Source organism: Arachis ipaensis, chromosome B2, assembly GCF_059453495.1.
Source record: "Arachis ipaensis isolate K30076 ecotype BB chromosome B2, ASM5945349v1, whole genome shotgun sequence".
Classification (NCBI taxonomy): Eukaryota; Viridiplantae; Streptophyta; class Magnoliopsida; order Fabales; family Fabaceae; genus Arachis; species Arachis ipaensis.
The window spans coordinates 96,234,970-96,249,576 of record NC_142437.1 but is presented as its reverse complement, the minus strand read 5'-3'; the positions used below and the strand labels follow the sequence as shown (position 1 = coordinate 96,249,576).

The 14,607-nt window shown below is 29.0% G+C and overlaps 2 protein-coding genes across 2 annotated transcripts; both read right to left on the bottom strand.

Moving 5' to 3' along the window:
• Positions 1-1,749: 1,749 nt before the first annotated feature.
• Positions 1,750-3,288, bottom strand: LOC148574925 (uncharacterized). The gene is made up of 3 exons (XM_088505987.1): positions 2,700-3,288; positions 1,922-2,170; positions 1,750-1,823 (listed from the first exon to the last, which is right to left on the bottom strand). Exons 1-3 carry the CDS (start codon positions 3,286-3,288, stop codon positions 1,750-1,752), a joined length of 912 nt encoding a protein of 303 aa, XP_088362113.1.
• Positions 3,289-11,251: 7,963 nt separating this feature from the next.
• LOC107625527 (cytochrome b5) lies at positions 11,252-13,467 on the bottom strand. Its single transcript, XM_016328174.3, has 4 exons — positions 13,329-13,467; positions 13,103-13,218; positions 11,804-11,870; positions 11,252-11,705 (listed from the first exon to the last, which is right to left on the bottom strand). The coding sequence occupies exons 2-4, from the start codon at positions 13,178-13,180 to the stop codon at positions 11,455-11,457; spliced, it is 396 nt and encodes a 131-aa protein (XP_016183660.1). The 5' UTR covers positions 13,181-13,218; positions 13,329-13,467; the 3' UTR covers positions 11,252-11,454.
• Positions 13,468-14,607: the final 1,140 nt, after the last annotated feature.

The window sequence follows — 14,607 nt, the reverse complement described above, 5'->3', positions numbered from 1 at the left end:
AACCCCGAACGGTGTCCCTGAAACCCAACAAAGACCCCTCAACACCCTCTCTCACCATCCGATTACCATTCACTCTCTCACATTTCACTCTCAACTTCAGTCACCTTCTTCATCCTTTCTCTGGCTGTTTTGCATGGTGGAGGAGCTTGAATCATGTCAAAAAAATATAAAGTTAAAGATGTTGATCGATCTGAGCTTCACATTATTCATTATCTCAATGATCCTGATAAGTTTTTTTAAAATTTTTTTAAATTTTATAAATTTAGTATGTTTATATTTATTAATATTAAAAATTTAATTATTATGGCTGTTGTGAAAAATGCAATTAAAGAAAATAAATAGAATGATTATTACTAATTTTTCAATATTTGTTAGATTTTTGAAAATTTTTTTTACAGATATTTAATTATAAATATTATTATAAGGAAATTAATATTAAAAATTTAATTATTATGGTTGTTGTGAAAAATGCAATTAAAGAAAATAAATATAATGATTATTACTAATTTTTCAATATTTGTTAGATTTTTCAAAAAAATTTTTGCAGATTTTTAATTATAAATATTATTATAAGAAATTCTTTATTATTATTGTTGTTAGTTAGTTTTTCCGCCTGTAATAGAAAAAGAGAAGTAAACAGAGTGGTTTTAGTAGAGAATGTAATTTTTGTTTAAATTTTTAATTAATTTTTAGTATAATTATGTGTGAGGAACGTTAATTATTTTTAAATATTCTTTTAAAAAATTAACTATAACTGTTATTGATGAAGTTGATGTTAATGTTATTGTTATTGTGAGATAGTGTTATTGCTGAATGATTAGTAGGATTATTGTAATTAAGGCATGTTAGCTTTTTTGTTATGAGAATATTTAAATTTTTTAATTGTAGTAATTATTATTAGCAAGTTACTTATTGTTACCATTGTTAGAATATGAATGATGGCATATACTGATTAGGAATATTTTTTTATTGTTGAGAAAAAATGTTTAACAAATGAGTCATTAATATTAGATATTATTGTAGATGTTGTAATATGGTTGAGAATTTTGATTAGGAATATATGTATTAGTAATGATTTTTATTTGCAGTTATGAATAATTTTAAGGATTAATTAAATAATTTTAGAAGTTAGAATAATTAGTTATATAAGGATTCAGTAAAATGATTGATGATAGTAAGGTAGTAATTGTTTTTTATCTGACTAGTAATTTGTTATTTTTTTTTGTAGAAATCAAGAATGTTGACATGTAACCACCCAGTTCCTCCGGATCGGTACAATGATAGGGTGGATGAGCATTTACGAATTACCGGTTTCTATCATGTATCTCAGATTGGGATAATGCAGTGTCAGAAAGCATTGGTAAATGCTCTAATCGAACGTTGGCACCCAAACACACATACGTTTCACCTTCCCATTGGTGAATGTTCCGTGACTCTTGAAGATGTGGCTCTAATTCTTGGTCTTCCCACAGATAGTCTTCCAGTTACAGGGATGACAATGAGTAGTTTTGAAGCCATGGAGGCGGAGTGTTTGCTTCAATTTGGCGTTGCACCGCGTAAGGGTAATAACTCCAAAATACACGATGCAGTACCCGAATATCACCCACCAGATCATCGCCTTGATATGCAGGTATAGTCTCAAAATGGACAACAGCAGATGGCTCCTTGTGACACATGGCCTCAAACCATATAGGCAACGCCTCATAAGAGGCTTCCCAACCTCCAAATATTTTTTCTACTGCCCTTTGCTTAGCCAACCATGCTTTCCGGTAGCTCACGGTGTAGTTGAACTTTGATTGCACTTCTGCTATAACCAATTTTACCTTTAAGGAGGGGTCAGCCTCAACCAGTGGCTTTATTGCTTCTGCAATTGTGATAGAATCCAGTTTCGAATGATCCTGTGAAATGGTGGCTCTAGTACAGGTGTGGCTACCATTATACCTCCTTATAACCCAACAGTACTTCCTGCTGATCAAGCTAACCCTGATAACCCAATCACACCCTGACCCATACTGTGTACACTTGGCATAAAATGTCAACGGCTCAGACTCATACACCCGGTAGTCTACGCTTCGTCGTATCGTATACTCTTTTACCGCCTTAATAACAGCTTCTCTGGAACTGAACTCCATACCAACGGCAAATTCACCATCTGCGACAATAGGAACTTCTGCTGCGATAGCCACCATTGGAAAAAATTTCATTAATACACAGGTATTTCAAAACCGATTCTAAAAGTAAATCAAATTTCACTGCATCCAGTATGCTATAACTCCAGACTTTGCAACATGTTATTATGTCACTCTAAACAAAATAAGAACATAAGCAGCAATTGTAAAAACTAGAGCGGACCGGTCGGTTCAACCGGCAAACTAAACAAATCGGACCGGTCCGGTCCGGTTCACGGAGTTTGAACCCTACAACGGGTCGAACCTGTGCAAATAATAATGTCCACAAACTCACGCATTTTGTAATAACCATATTATAGAGAATTTAAATATTATTTTCTAATAAATACTAGTAGCATATAATAGTTAAAAAAGTAAATTTTCTATTAGTGGTAAATATTGTAATAACCCGGTTCTATCCTGACAACAACTACATTCAACACATGACTAATTAATGGTAAATAAAAAGTAAATTATTCATAACTCAATCAATGTCTAACTAAAAAAATCCTAATACCACGATTACTTTACCTGCAGTCATATATTCCGGATATTCCAGAACATGCGTGGCTTCCAAGTCCAACACTCGCATGAATGATGGCTCCTCAAACGGCACTTCGTTTGCGAGTGTATTTGCCACTTCTGTCACATCTGGGGCCATGGTTCCGTCACCTTGATCTTCATCTCCATCTGGACCAACAAATTCGTAGTTGCTTTCGAACTCTTCTTCACTGTCACTATTATAATCTTCCCGTAGAATATTCCGGTCAGCCTCAGATTGTTCAAACTCAACATACAACTCGATGAACGAGATCTGAGACCGGTTTTCAATATACATTGAAAACATCTCCTGCATGCTCGCTTTGTCCATCACATATTTGGTTTGATACTGGATGAATCCACCAAACACCGGTACGGGATATCTGTATAGGATACAGGATATCTTTCTTACCCGCTCAGAATTAATCTTTTCACATATTACACCTTTGAGTTCTTCAAATGAGATAATAAAAGGAATAACAAGATCTAATGGGTTTTCACAAATAAATTTTACTCCTTCACTCGTTTGTAACAAAATCTGACCAAAATAGTATATTTTTAGCAATACTCTGTCACTCATTTTTTCACTCAACAAAAAATAAACATAAGCTTAGCCTTAGCAACTAGACTTTCAAAATCAAAACTGAAAAACCCAGATAGAAGAAGAGAGGAAGCAGCCATTCAACAAGGAAGAAGACGGAACTAAGCTCCCACCAGTTCACTTCACTCTTTTATATCAGCATGTTTAAAGAACTCGCACCCTTCGACTAGGTTAAACTGAACCAAAAAAAAAAAAAGGTATACGAACTCGGACCATCCGAGTTCCTCTTAGCCCTTCCACAAAACGGAGGGTCCGAGTTCAATGTGCCTCAACTCAAACTCTCAACTACGAACTCGGACCGTGCGATATGTGACGAAATTACCTACTAAAGAAATCGTAGGGTACGATTTCAATTACCCAAAATTTTTCTCCTCCAATACAAATCGGACCGTGCGATTTATTATTCAAAAATTAAATCCAAAGAACTCGCACGGTCCGAGTTCCTCAATATCACACTGACAACAAAACTGTCCCACATATTTGTCCAGTCCCCATAACTCCATATCAACGCATAGCACACACATGGCCTCCATTTCCATAAAATTGAGCCGTTAAATGAATGCCAAAATTTTTTTTACATAATATTCTTCTCATTTTAATCAACAATCTCAATTTTATTATTAACCCTAAATACATTAAAAGAATTATTCGAAATCGTACCACTCTAACATTATTTTTATAACAAATCAAATTAATTTTTTTACACATAAAATATTACAAAAAGTTATTGCAGTGATAGCCAACATGTTAACTAATCAAATTTTTAAACTACACTAATTAATATTAATATATCATATAAATCTTTAAATAACACTATTCAGCACTAATTCACTCTAAATTAATCATAATTAATATTAAAAAAACAAACTTACATATATTAGATGATATAAAAATTTAGTAATGTGTTATTCAGATTTAGTGATATATACGTGACATTATTTGTATGTCTCCACTCTCCTCCATCCTTTAGCTTCTTTGAGGTGGACCACGGTGAAGAGAGAAAATTTTTTTTCTTATGTTAAACTAAGATATTAAAGATGAAAATGAAACTTGAAGCTAAAAATGACGGAATGGAATGTTTGATTTCTTTAGTTGAGTGTAGAAAAAAAAAAGAGTGCAACGAGTCAAAGAACCCCTACCAAAATAGATGTGCATGATCAGAACGTGTCTAAGCTGCAGGGAATTCACCCCCTGTGTCTAACAAGGCGCCCCCTGCAGCTTCTTCAGGATTTTACCAAAAAACCCTTTTTTTTCCTCAAATTTCTTACTTTTTCTTTTAGTAAGTGGATTGGACAACTTCCAATTTTAGGTACCCAATAGATTAGACAATTCTCAATTTTAAGTACATAACACATCTACACACTCCTCACACATTTTATCATATTTTTTTTTAATTGTATTTTCTAGAATTTAAACCCTAGACCTTTAAAATGGAGAGAAGAGATATACCATATAAGCTAAAGCTCATTGGCCTCAAATTCCTTACCCTAACCCCTGCTTGCTTGTTCTTCTGGATGCAGCCGGTGATTTCGGCCCATTTTTTTTTATCCCATAACAGCGAATTTCATTTGTATTGGCCCATTTTCGAAGCAAACGCCAGCATGATTATAATATAAAAAAATTTCTTATATTTTTATTTTTATTTTGATTGTAAATATGAATTAATGATATTATTTATGAAATTTATTATCTATTATCTATATATATATATTCTATTATATAAAAATTATATAAAAATCAAATTTTTACACTTCATGATAAAAATATTATTGTGACATGTTTTTTAGAGTATTTTTTTATTTATTTCTTTAGCCATACAAGTATCAATTTTAGTGTTACCTACTTTGTGTTTTTAATTTACTTTTCAGTGTTATTGGTTCACTAATAATCATCATCAGATTTTACATAGTACTTTGGACACAATCCAAACAAGAATCAGGAGAAGGCATTGATGTAAATAGACAATCATCACTGTCTGCACAAGCAAGTCCTCTACTAGAATCACCATGAAAGACAACTGTTGACCTAACTTGAAGACAATTCAATAAATATCATTTATTAAAGAACATACCTATGTTATGAGGGAAATTTTACCAATCTATTATTTTATGTTGTACTAACCGCTCGGGTAAGTCAAAAGAAGACATCACATTGGTGAAAGGAATGAAAAACTAAAAGTATATTTAGTTTGTGTTTTTATTTTCAGTATTTTTTATTATTGGAATTTTGTGGAAAAAAAAAGAGGTTAAAATAAAAACATGATTTTATTATTTTCGTTATTTTCTCTTTTTTTGCTTTACAAAATTCAAAATACAAAAAATTATTGAAACTGGAAATACAAATCAAACGTACCTTAAATGTCCCGCAAGAAAGATACTCTACCAACTAAACAATAGAAAGTTAAGTACAGCCTACACATGAAACAGTTACTTGATCATGACTTCAGATCATCGGAACATCGCTGAGGAATGCAGTGGGTTAAAAGCATGTCTAGATTAGCTCCTTTTGCAATCTTTGTGCAAAGAACCACTATCTCCATAGATTATTAATATAAGAGACAAAGCCATATTTCACCCAGAAAAGGGGACACTTAAAACAGAGGGTTGGATCCTAATTCAAAAATCATACATAGTTTATAGCAATTCCCTGTGCTCCAAATACATCAAATAATTCTTTCACATCAATGCATTTACTTTATTTCAGTAAAAAAAATGGAAAACAAAGGAACAAAGGTCAGATACATAAATTAAGAAAAAAAATTAAAGGAGGTGCAGATGCACGAGAAATGTGAAGAATGAAGTTGAACGCATGAAATCCAACCTAGATCATACATTCATACACAATAGAAAACACGGAATTCAAAAATTAAAAGAAAAAAAAAAAACCTTACCAACTAGGATTAAAGGGTTTCTAAGTTCTATTTCATCTCAAGACCATTAAAAGCATCTCCAATGGGTGATCTCCATTCACCTTTTGCTGACACATTGAGGAATTTACCGTTGGAGGATGAGTTCCCTCACGGAGTTCAATGTGGAAGAGTCCCTACTCAGAGGAACTCAAGCATAACCAATGGTAACTTGCCACTTACCTTTTAAATAAATATATATGAAATTATAATTAAATAAATAATTATATTAAATAATTAAATAATATTAAATTTAATAATAATTATAATAATTAATTAAATTAAATAATTATAATTTTATTTAATTAATAATTTATATTAATTATTTAAATAATAATTAATTAAGTAATTAAATTATAATTAATTTATTAATAATTATAATAATTAATTAGATTAAATAATTAATTATTTATTTAATTAATAATTTATATTAATTATTTATATAATAATTAATATTAAATATTATTTATATTTATATTATTAAATTAAATTAGCCGTTGTAAAACTAGTTGTTGCAAAACTAGCCGTTATTATGTTACCGTTATTATTAATAAATTAATATTTTGTTATTCTATATATACCACTTAGATACACTTCTATTCTCACACTATCTATTACTCTTCTTTATCTTCTTCCAAGTTTACGAAATCAAAGTTCTGTTACTATTATTTTTTGTTCGAAAAAATGGATCCAACTCAACTCAACTCAATGCTTGTCGTCAACTATAGAATTTAATTATGTTTTTTTTATTAAGTAATTTTACAAATTTGTGTAATTCCGAATTATATATTGTGTATTGTTGTTATATATAAATTTATTTAATATTAATATATTTTAATAGTGAATTATTTTTAAATTTAAATATTTAAATTACATTATTAAAAAAAATTAATTACATTAATTTCAAGTATTTTAATTAATTAATTAAGTGGGACCACAACAAGGACTAAAGTTAGTTCCTCCTAATGGAGAAGAGAGATGTTTTGAGTTCCTATTTACTGTTTATGACGCAAAAGCTGATGTGGAGTTACTTTATGACAGGTGGGCCATAAATAGGAATTGGGATGAGTTCCCTAATGACCATCTCCAGTAGGGAACTCATTTCAGTCCCTATTTATGGCCCACCTGTTATAAAAAGTGACTCCACATCAGATTTTGCGTCATAACTCATAACCAATAAATAGGAACTCAAAGAATCTCTCTTCTTCATTAGAAGGAACTAACTTTAACCCTTATTGTGGTCCTACCTAATTAATTAATTAAGTAATTAAAATTAATATAATTATTATTTTTTTATAATAATATTATTTAAATTTATAAATTCAAAATAATTCAATATTATAAAATATTAAAATAAATAACTTAAATTTGATTAGTATTTTAAATTTTATAAATAAAAATAAATAATTCAACTAAAAATTATTTTATAATATATAAAAATTAAAATTATTTTTTATGTAAAATAAATTTAATTAATTATGATTTAATATAACAATATAAATAATATTTGATATTGATTTAACATAATTATTTATATTAATTATAATTTAATATAACTAATTATTAAATAATTAATATAAATAATTAATTAAATAGATATATAAGTATTTAATATATATATTTAATATATTTTTTATTTTTTTAATTAACTTACCACATGGCATGATTTTATTGGTTGTTGCAAGTCCCTGCTTAGAGGGACTCTCAACCTTGATCCCCGTGAAGAGCCCTCTTTCCCTTTTCACTCCAATGGTAATTGAGTCCCCATATGTCAAAAGAGGAACTCTATTTCTTAGCATTGGAGTTGCTCTTAGACCATCTCCAGTAGGGAACTCATCCCAATTCCTGTTTATGGCTCACATGTCATAAAAAGTAACTTCACATTAGTTTTTGCGTCATAAACAGTAAATAGGAACTCAAAGCATCTCTCTCTTCTCCATTAGGAGGAACTAACTTTAGTCCCTATTGTGGTCCCACTTAATTAATTAATTAAAATACTTAAAATTAATATAATTAATTTTTTTCAATAATATTATTTAAATTTATAAATTTAAAAATAATTCATTATTAAAAGATATTAATATTAAATAAATTCATATATAATAATAATAATACACAATATATAATTCGGGATTACACTAATTTATAATTTTGTGTTTATAACTGCTAATTTTAATAATATCATTAGCATTTTAAATTTAAAAAAAAATAACCAACTCAACTAAAAATTATTTTATAAGGTATAAAAATTAAATTTATTTTTTAATGTAAGTAAATTTAATTAATTATAATTTAATATAATAATATAAATAATATTCAATATTAATTATAATATAAATAATTAATATAAATTATTAATTAAATAAAAGTTTAATTATTTAATCTAATTAATTATTTAATTAATTATTATTTAAATAATTAAATAAAAATATAATTTTTATTATAATTATTACTAATTTAATTATTATTTAATTATTTAATATAATTATTTAATTATTTTAAATTTTATATTATTATTTTTTTATAATAACTTGCCAAATGGCATGTTATTATTGGTTAATTTGAGTCCCTGCTTAGAGGGACTCTCTTACCTTGATCCTCGTGTGAGAACTCATTCCTTCTCCCCTCCAATGGTTAGAGTTCCTATATGTCAGAAAAAAGTGAAAGAGAAACTCACCATTGGAGGTGCTTTTAAAGCAGGGACTTGCAACAACCATAAAATCATGCCATGTGGTAAGTTAATAAAAAAAATAAAAAATATATTAAATATATATATTAAATACTTATATATCTATTTAATTAATTATTTATATTAATTATTTAATAATTAGTTATATTAAATTATAATTAATATAAATAATTATGTTAAATCAATATCAAATATTATTTATATTGTTATATTAAATCATAATTAATTAAATTTATTTTACATAAAAAATAAATTTAATTTTTATATATTATAAAATAATTTTTAGTTGGATTATTTATTTTTATTTATAAAATTTAAAATACTAATCAAATTTAAGTTATTTATTTTAATATTTTATAATATTGAATTATTTTAAATTTATAAATTTAAATAATATTATTATAAAAAAATAAAAATTATATTAATTTTAATTACTTAATTAATTAATTAGGTGGGATCACAATAGGGATTAAAGTTAGTTTTTTCTAATGGAGAAGAGAGAAATTTATTGAGTTCCTATTTGTTGGTTATGACGCAAAATCTGATGTGGAGTCACTTTTTATGACAGGTGAGATATAAATAGGGACTGAAATGAGTTCCCTACTAGAAATGGTAATATGCTTTTTCTCTGGGAAGAATCCTCCGAAATCGGGTTCCGAGATAGCCTTACTCAATGCTAAGATTGGATCAAAGAATCCTAAGAGGTTAAACCCAACAACCTACAAAATTGGAACCCAAGGCCAAAGGTTCTTTTCCAGCCACGAAGTGCATTTAGAATCAAGTCTCGGGAGTTAGGAGAATTGTATTTAAAATTCAAATTGCCAAAAATATCCCTACCTATTGAGCTATTTTCCTTTATTTGTTGGATAATTCCACTTCGCTACCCCTGTTAGGTGAAAATGAAGGTTAGGCTTATCGACAGAGTCCCGTTTCACTACCCAAAAATAAATAAATAAATAAAAATGGTCAAGTTCATTCCATAATCCATAATGTTGAAAAATATGTTAGACACATTTAGACCATCTCCAGTAGGGAACTCATCCCAGTTTCTGTTTATGGCCCACCTGTCATAAAAAGTAACTCCACATCAGCTTTTGCGTCATAAACAATAAATAGGAACTCAAAGCATCTCTCTCTTTTCCATTAGGAGGAACTAACTTTAGTCCCTATTGTGGTCCTACTTAATTAATTAATTAAAATACTTAAAATTAATATAATTAATTTTTTTAATAATATTATTTAAATTTATAAATTTAAAAATAATTCATTATTAAAAGATATTAATATTAAATAAATTCATATATAATAATAATACACAATATATAATTCGAGATTATACTAATTTATAGTTTTGTGTTTACAACTGCTAATTTTAATAATATCATTAGTATTTTAAATTTTAAAAATAAAAATAACCAACTCAACTAAAAATTATTTTATAAGGTATAAAAATTAAATTTATTTTTTAATGTAAGTAAATTTAATTAATTATAATTTAATATAATAATATAAATAATATTCAATATTAATTATAATATAAATAATTAATATAAATTATTAATTAAATAAAAACTTAATTATTTAATCTAATTAATTATTTAATTAATTATTATTTAAATAATTAATATAAATTATTAATTAAATAAAAATATAATTATTTAATATAATTTTTATTATAATTATTACTAATTTAATTATTATTTAATTATTTAATTATTTCAAATTTTATATTATTATTTTTTTTAATAACTTGCCAAATGGCAAGTTATTATTGGTTAATTTGAGTCCCTGCTTAAGGAATATTAGGCAAAGTCAAAGAGGAACTCACCATTGGAGGTGCTCTTAAGGTCAAGCTCAACCTTGATCTATAGCTTGTTTCCACCATTAAAATGGATTACAGAATTTATTAAAAAAAAAACTTGTCACTCTTCTTGCTTATCGACACACCAAGGGTGTTTTTTATTGTACACTAAAAATACGTTTCATTTGGTTCATTTTTAAAAACAAAAATTACTTCTTTATAATTAACAAAATACTCACATTTTGATTAAAATTTTTTTTTCACATTTATATAATTTTAAAAATGATTTAAGATATTAAAAATCAACTCTTTTTTCCCTTTCAAAAATTAAAAATAATAGTATCATAAGAATCTGTTTTCAAAAAAAAAAAAAATAATTAAATAAAAATTAATTAGTCTTTACTTTCTTATTATCTTGTAAACCTCCATGTACTATAGAAGAGTCAAATATCCCAAGTAATACCAAGAAAATGAAACCTAATATTGTAAGATTCTTTTCAACGGAAGAATGTTATAATTTATAAAACAATTATTGAGAATCACCGGATGTTTCAAAGTTTTAAACTCCATAAAACTCTTCCTGCAGAAATGTCAATGACAGAGAAAGACAATATTTTCTAGCACCAAATTACTTAGACAAAAACAAGACAAGTGCAACATAACTTGGTATATAAGATAGAAACAACATATCCTTGGAGTCCCTCATATAATCAATCTCTCAACACTAACATATTATTGCAGTTAAAATGATCATGATGATTTGGTGTAGAAGCGAATTCCGACGGCCAAACCCAAGATGAGCAGAGGGAGTAGGAACTGGAGAAGCTTGATGACAAACTGTGGCGTCTTGTCCTGGTTGTAGTGAGGTTGTTTTGGGGGAGTGTACTTAACCTTGGATGGAATGGTTGATGAATCGATTTCTCCGATGTAGAACTCATCCATCATCGCCACGGCGCTGGTGCTGTGACCAATATCGTCAAAATCATTAGACGCATCTTTCCCTGCATATGCATCACAATTTGGTAAGACCATGAGGAAAGGATGAGAAATTCTTGTATGCAAGATTACATCAAACGACATCACAAAACAAATTTGGTACCTGTGGAAGACAACAGGACTTCATCCCCACCAGGGTGGTCCTCTAAGAACTTGGTCACATCATAAACCTGTTTCCAAAAGAGCCAACGTAAGTAAAAAGGAACAAATTCTAAAGAAGCCAACAAATCAGAACGTGGATCTAAATAAACTAAGATCCAAGATAGCACTTTACATTGTTTAGATTGTTTTCGATACTCTCCAACACACAAGATCTCTCCAAATTATCTCAAATGAAATGCTCAATTCCAGAAATGGCACAACGGACCGAAAGGCACATAAATTAATAGTTAATACTCCCTAGCATAAACCAAGTGATAACACCTTGATCTTTGATCTTATGACAGTATTTCAATGGAAAAAGAAATTAAAATCAGATAATCAGGACATCCAAAAAGACAATGTCAAGGTTTAGTAAAATCAAGTGATTGTTAAAAAGCATGTTTAACACGTTTCTAGCTAGTAGCTACTAATTCATCATGAACATTACATGTAGAATGGTACCAATTAATTTATTTATATAGTCTGATAAAAAAAAAAAAACTGGGTACAAAATGAAATCACCAATTCAAAAGCAGTAGTTTGGAAACAAATTTTTCTTTAAAAAAGAAAACATAAAAATTGCATTCAAACAATTAAAATCAACAATCAGTGAATGGATGAAGTTCAAGCTTAGGCTTCTTTTATCATCTACTAATTACAGGAACAATTAGTTCTTCCAAAGCACTTGATATGCTTCAAATAACACTGTTAGACAGCAAAAACAATACCAAACAAATCCACAGTTAAAATTTCTGTAATCTTCAAAAAAGCATCATTATATTGGATAGATCCCTCAGTCAGAAGTTCAGAACAAATTCCATCAATTAAATAGATCTAACAAATCCCAGTCCTCGATCCAAGTTTCCAGCAAAAAGAAGTCGAGAAAACACAAATGGATAACCAAAAACAATGTGAATCTCTCCTAGTCAAACTGAATCTTCTATGGTCAAACCAAGCCAAATCAAATCAAATCAGATAGTAAAAGCCAAACAACACTAGAATCTCTTTTATTTCGATCTTTTGTTTTTCGGGATTATAAAAATGACTGAATCTACTATGAATCTGTGATTCCCATTCCATTTGAAACCCCCCCCCCCTTTTTCTAAAAAAAATAAAAAATCAACACAAAACGTAAGAATCACAAAATGAACCTTGATAATATCAAGAACCCATGAAGGAAAAACCAAAAAGCCAGCATCTTTGGATTCAAAAGCCATAACCAAACCAACTTCACACCCATGCAAAAATTTAGGGGAGTTACCTTGCCATGAATGACGAGCCAGCAATCTTTGCGGTGGTTGTGGGAAGAAACGTCAGCCAAAGTAAAAACCTTACCCATTATTGTTTATCTTCTTGTTGTTGTTGGGGGGCGTGTGCCTAAGGAAAGCAAGAAGAAAACGGTTGTAATAATGTGATACTATGTGCTATGTGCGTTGAAAAGAAGAAAAGGTTGAGAAAGAGTAAGAAAAAAAAAAAAAAAAGATTACCTGTTAATCAAATGGCCGAGAGGCTTTGGAATTTTGAATGAAGGACTTGGAGAGTAGTTGGTGAGGAATAAGTAGCAATGGGTTTTTGTTGGTTGGTCGGTTTTTGGTTGATGATTGTAATTGGGGTTGGTGAGGGTGGAATTCTCGAACGGCTTTGTCACACCAACCCACCTACACGAGACAAATTTTTTTTTTCCCCACAAAAATGGTAGTAAAAGAATTTTCTGAAGATGTAATAATTATTAAGGTTTAATTAATATGTGCCCTTAGCATACATAATAAGTTTAATATTAGTGAAAAATTTTAAATATTTTTATTTAATAAATATAAAATAAATACATTAAAAATTTAAATTTTTTATATTTTTAATAAAAAATTTTTTACTTTATAATCTTAACATGTGTTTTTTTTAAGGATACATAATAGATAAACCCTAATTATTATTAGAATGTTATTATATTTTAATTAATTTTGTAGTTAGGTCATAATCTCTTTATACGAAGGGAATCTTTAACCTCCCTATTAGAGAGAGACAGTGATGTAACGATATAAATTCTCAACCTAACTCGTTCATTCCACAGTAGAAATTGAATTCGAAGGGAATTCTCAACTTTTTCTATTCAATTCCTCGACGTAGTAAGAGAGGGAATTCTCAACCCTGCTTGTCCACCGTAACAAGAGAGGGAATCCTCAATCTCAACTTGTCTTCCACAGCAAGAGATTTAACCCTATCTCAACTTGCCTATACGTGAGCGGGACAAAGCCACCGTCCTCACCATATCAATCCAAAACTCATTTCAATCAAACATAATCAGACATAACCAAAATTTGAATTAATGATACATAATTTAACCGAAGAGAATCCTCAACCTTCTATCTAACTTTTCGATGCGACAAGAGAGAGAATCTTCAACCTCAAGCTCGTCCACCGCAACAAGAGAATGAATCCTCAACCTCAACTTGTCTATTGCATCAAAAAATGGAATCCTTAATCTCAACTTGCCTATTCATGAGCGGGACAAAGCCACCGTTGGTGGGTGAAATTAAACTTCGCACAACTGAACCAGCAAGTACACTGGGTCGTCCAAGTAATACTTGAGTAAGTCAGGGTCGATCCTATGAGGATTGTGATTTGAAGCAAGCTATGGTTATCTTGTAGATCTTAGTCAGTCGGATAGAAAATTTGTTTGTTTGTTTAAAGCGCATAAAAGGAAAATAAAGAAAACGTTACTCAATTGATGGTGAAAGCAATGATAAGAAGATGGTTAAGGCTTAGAGA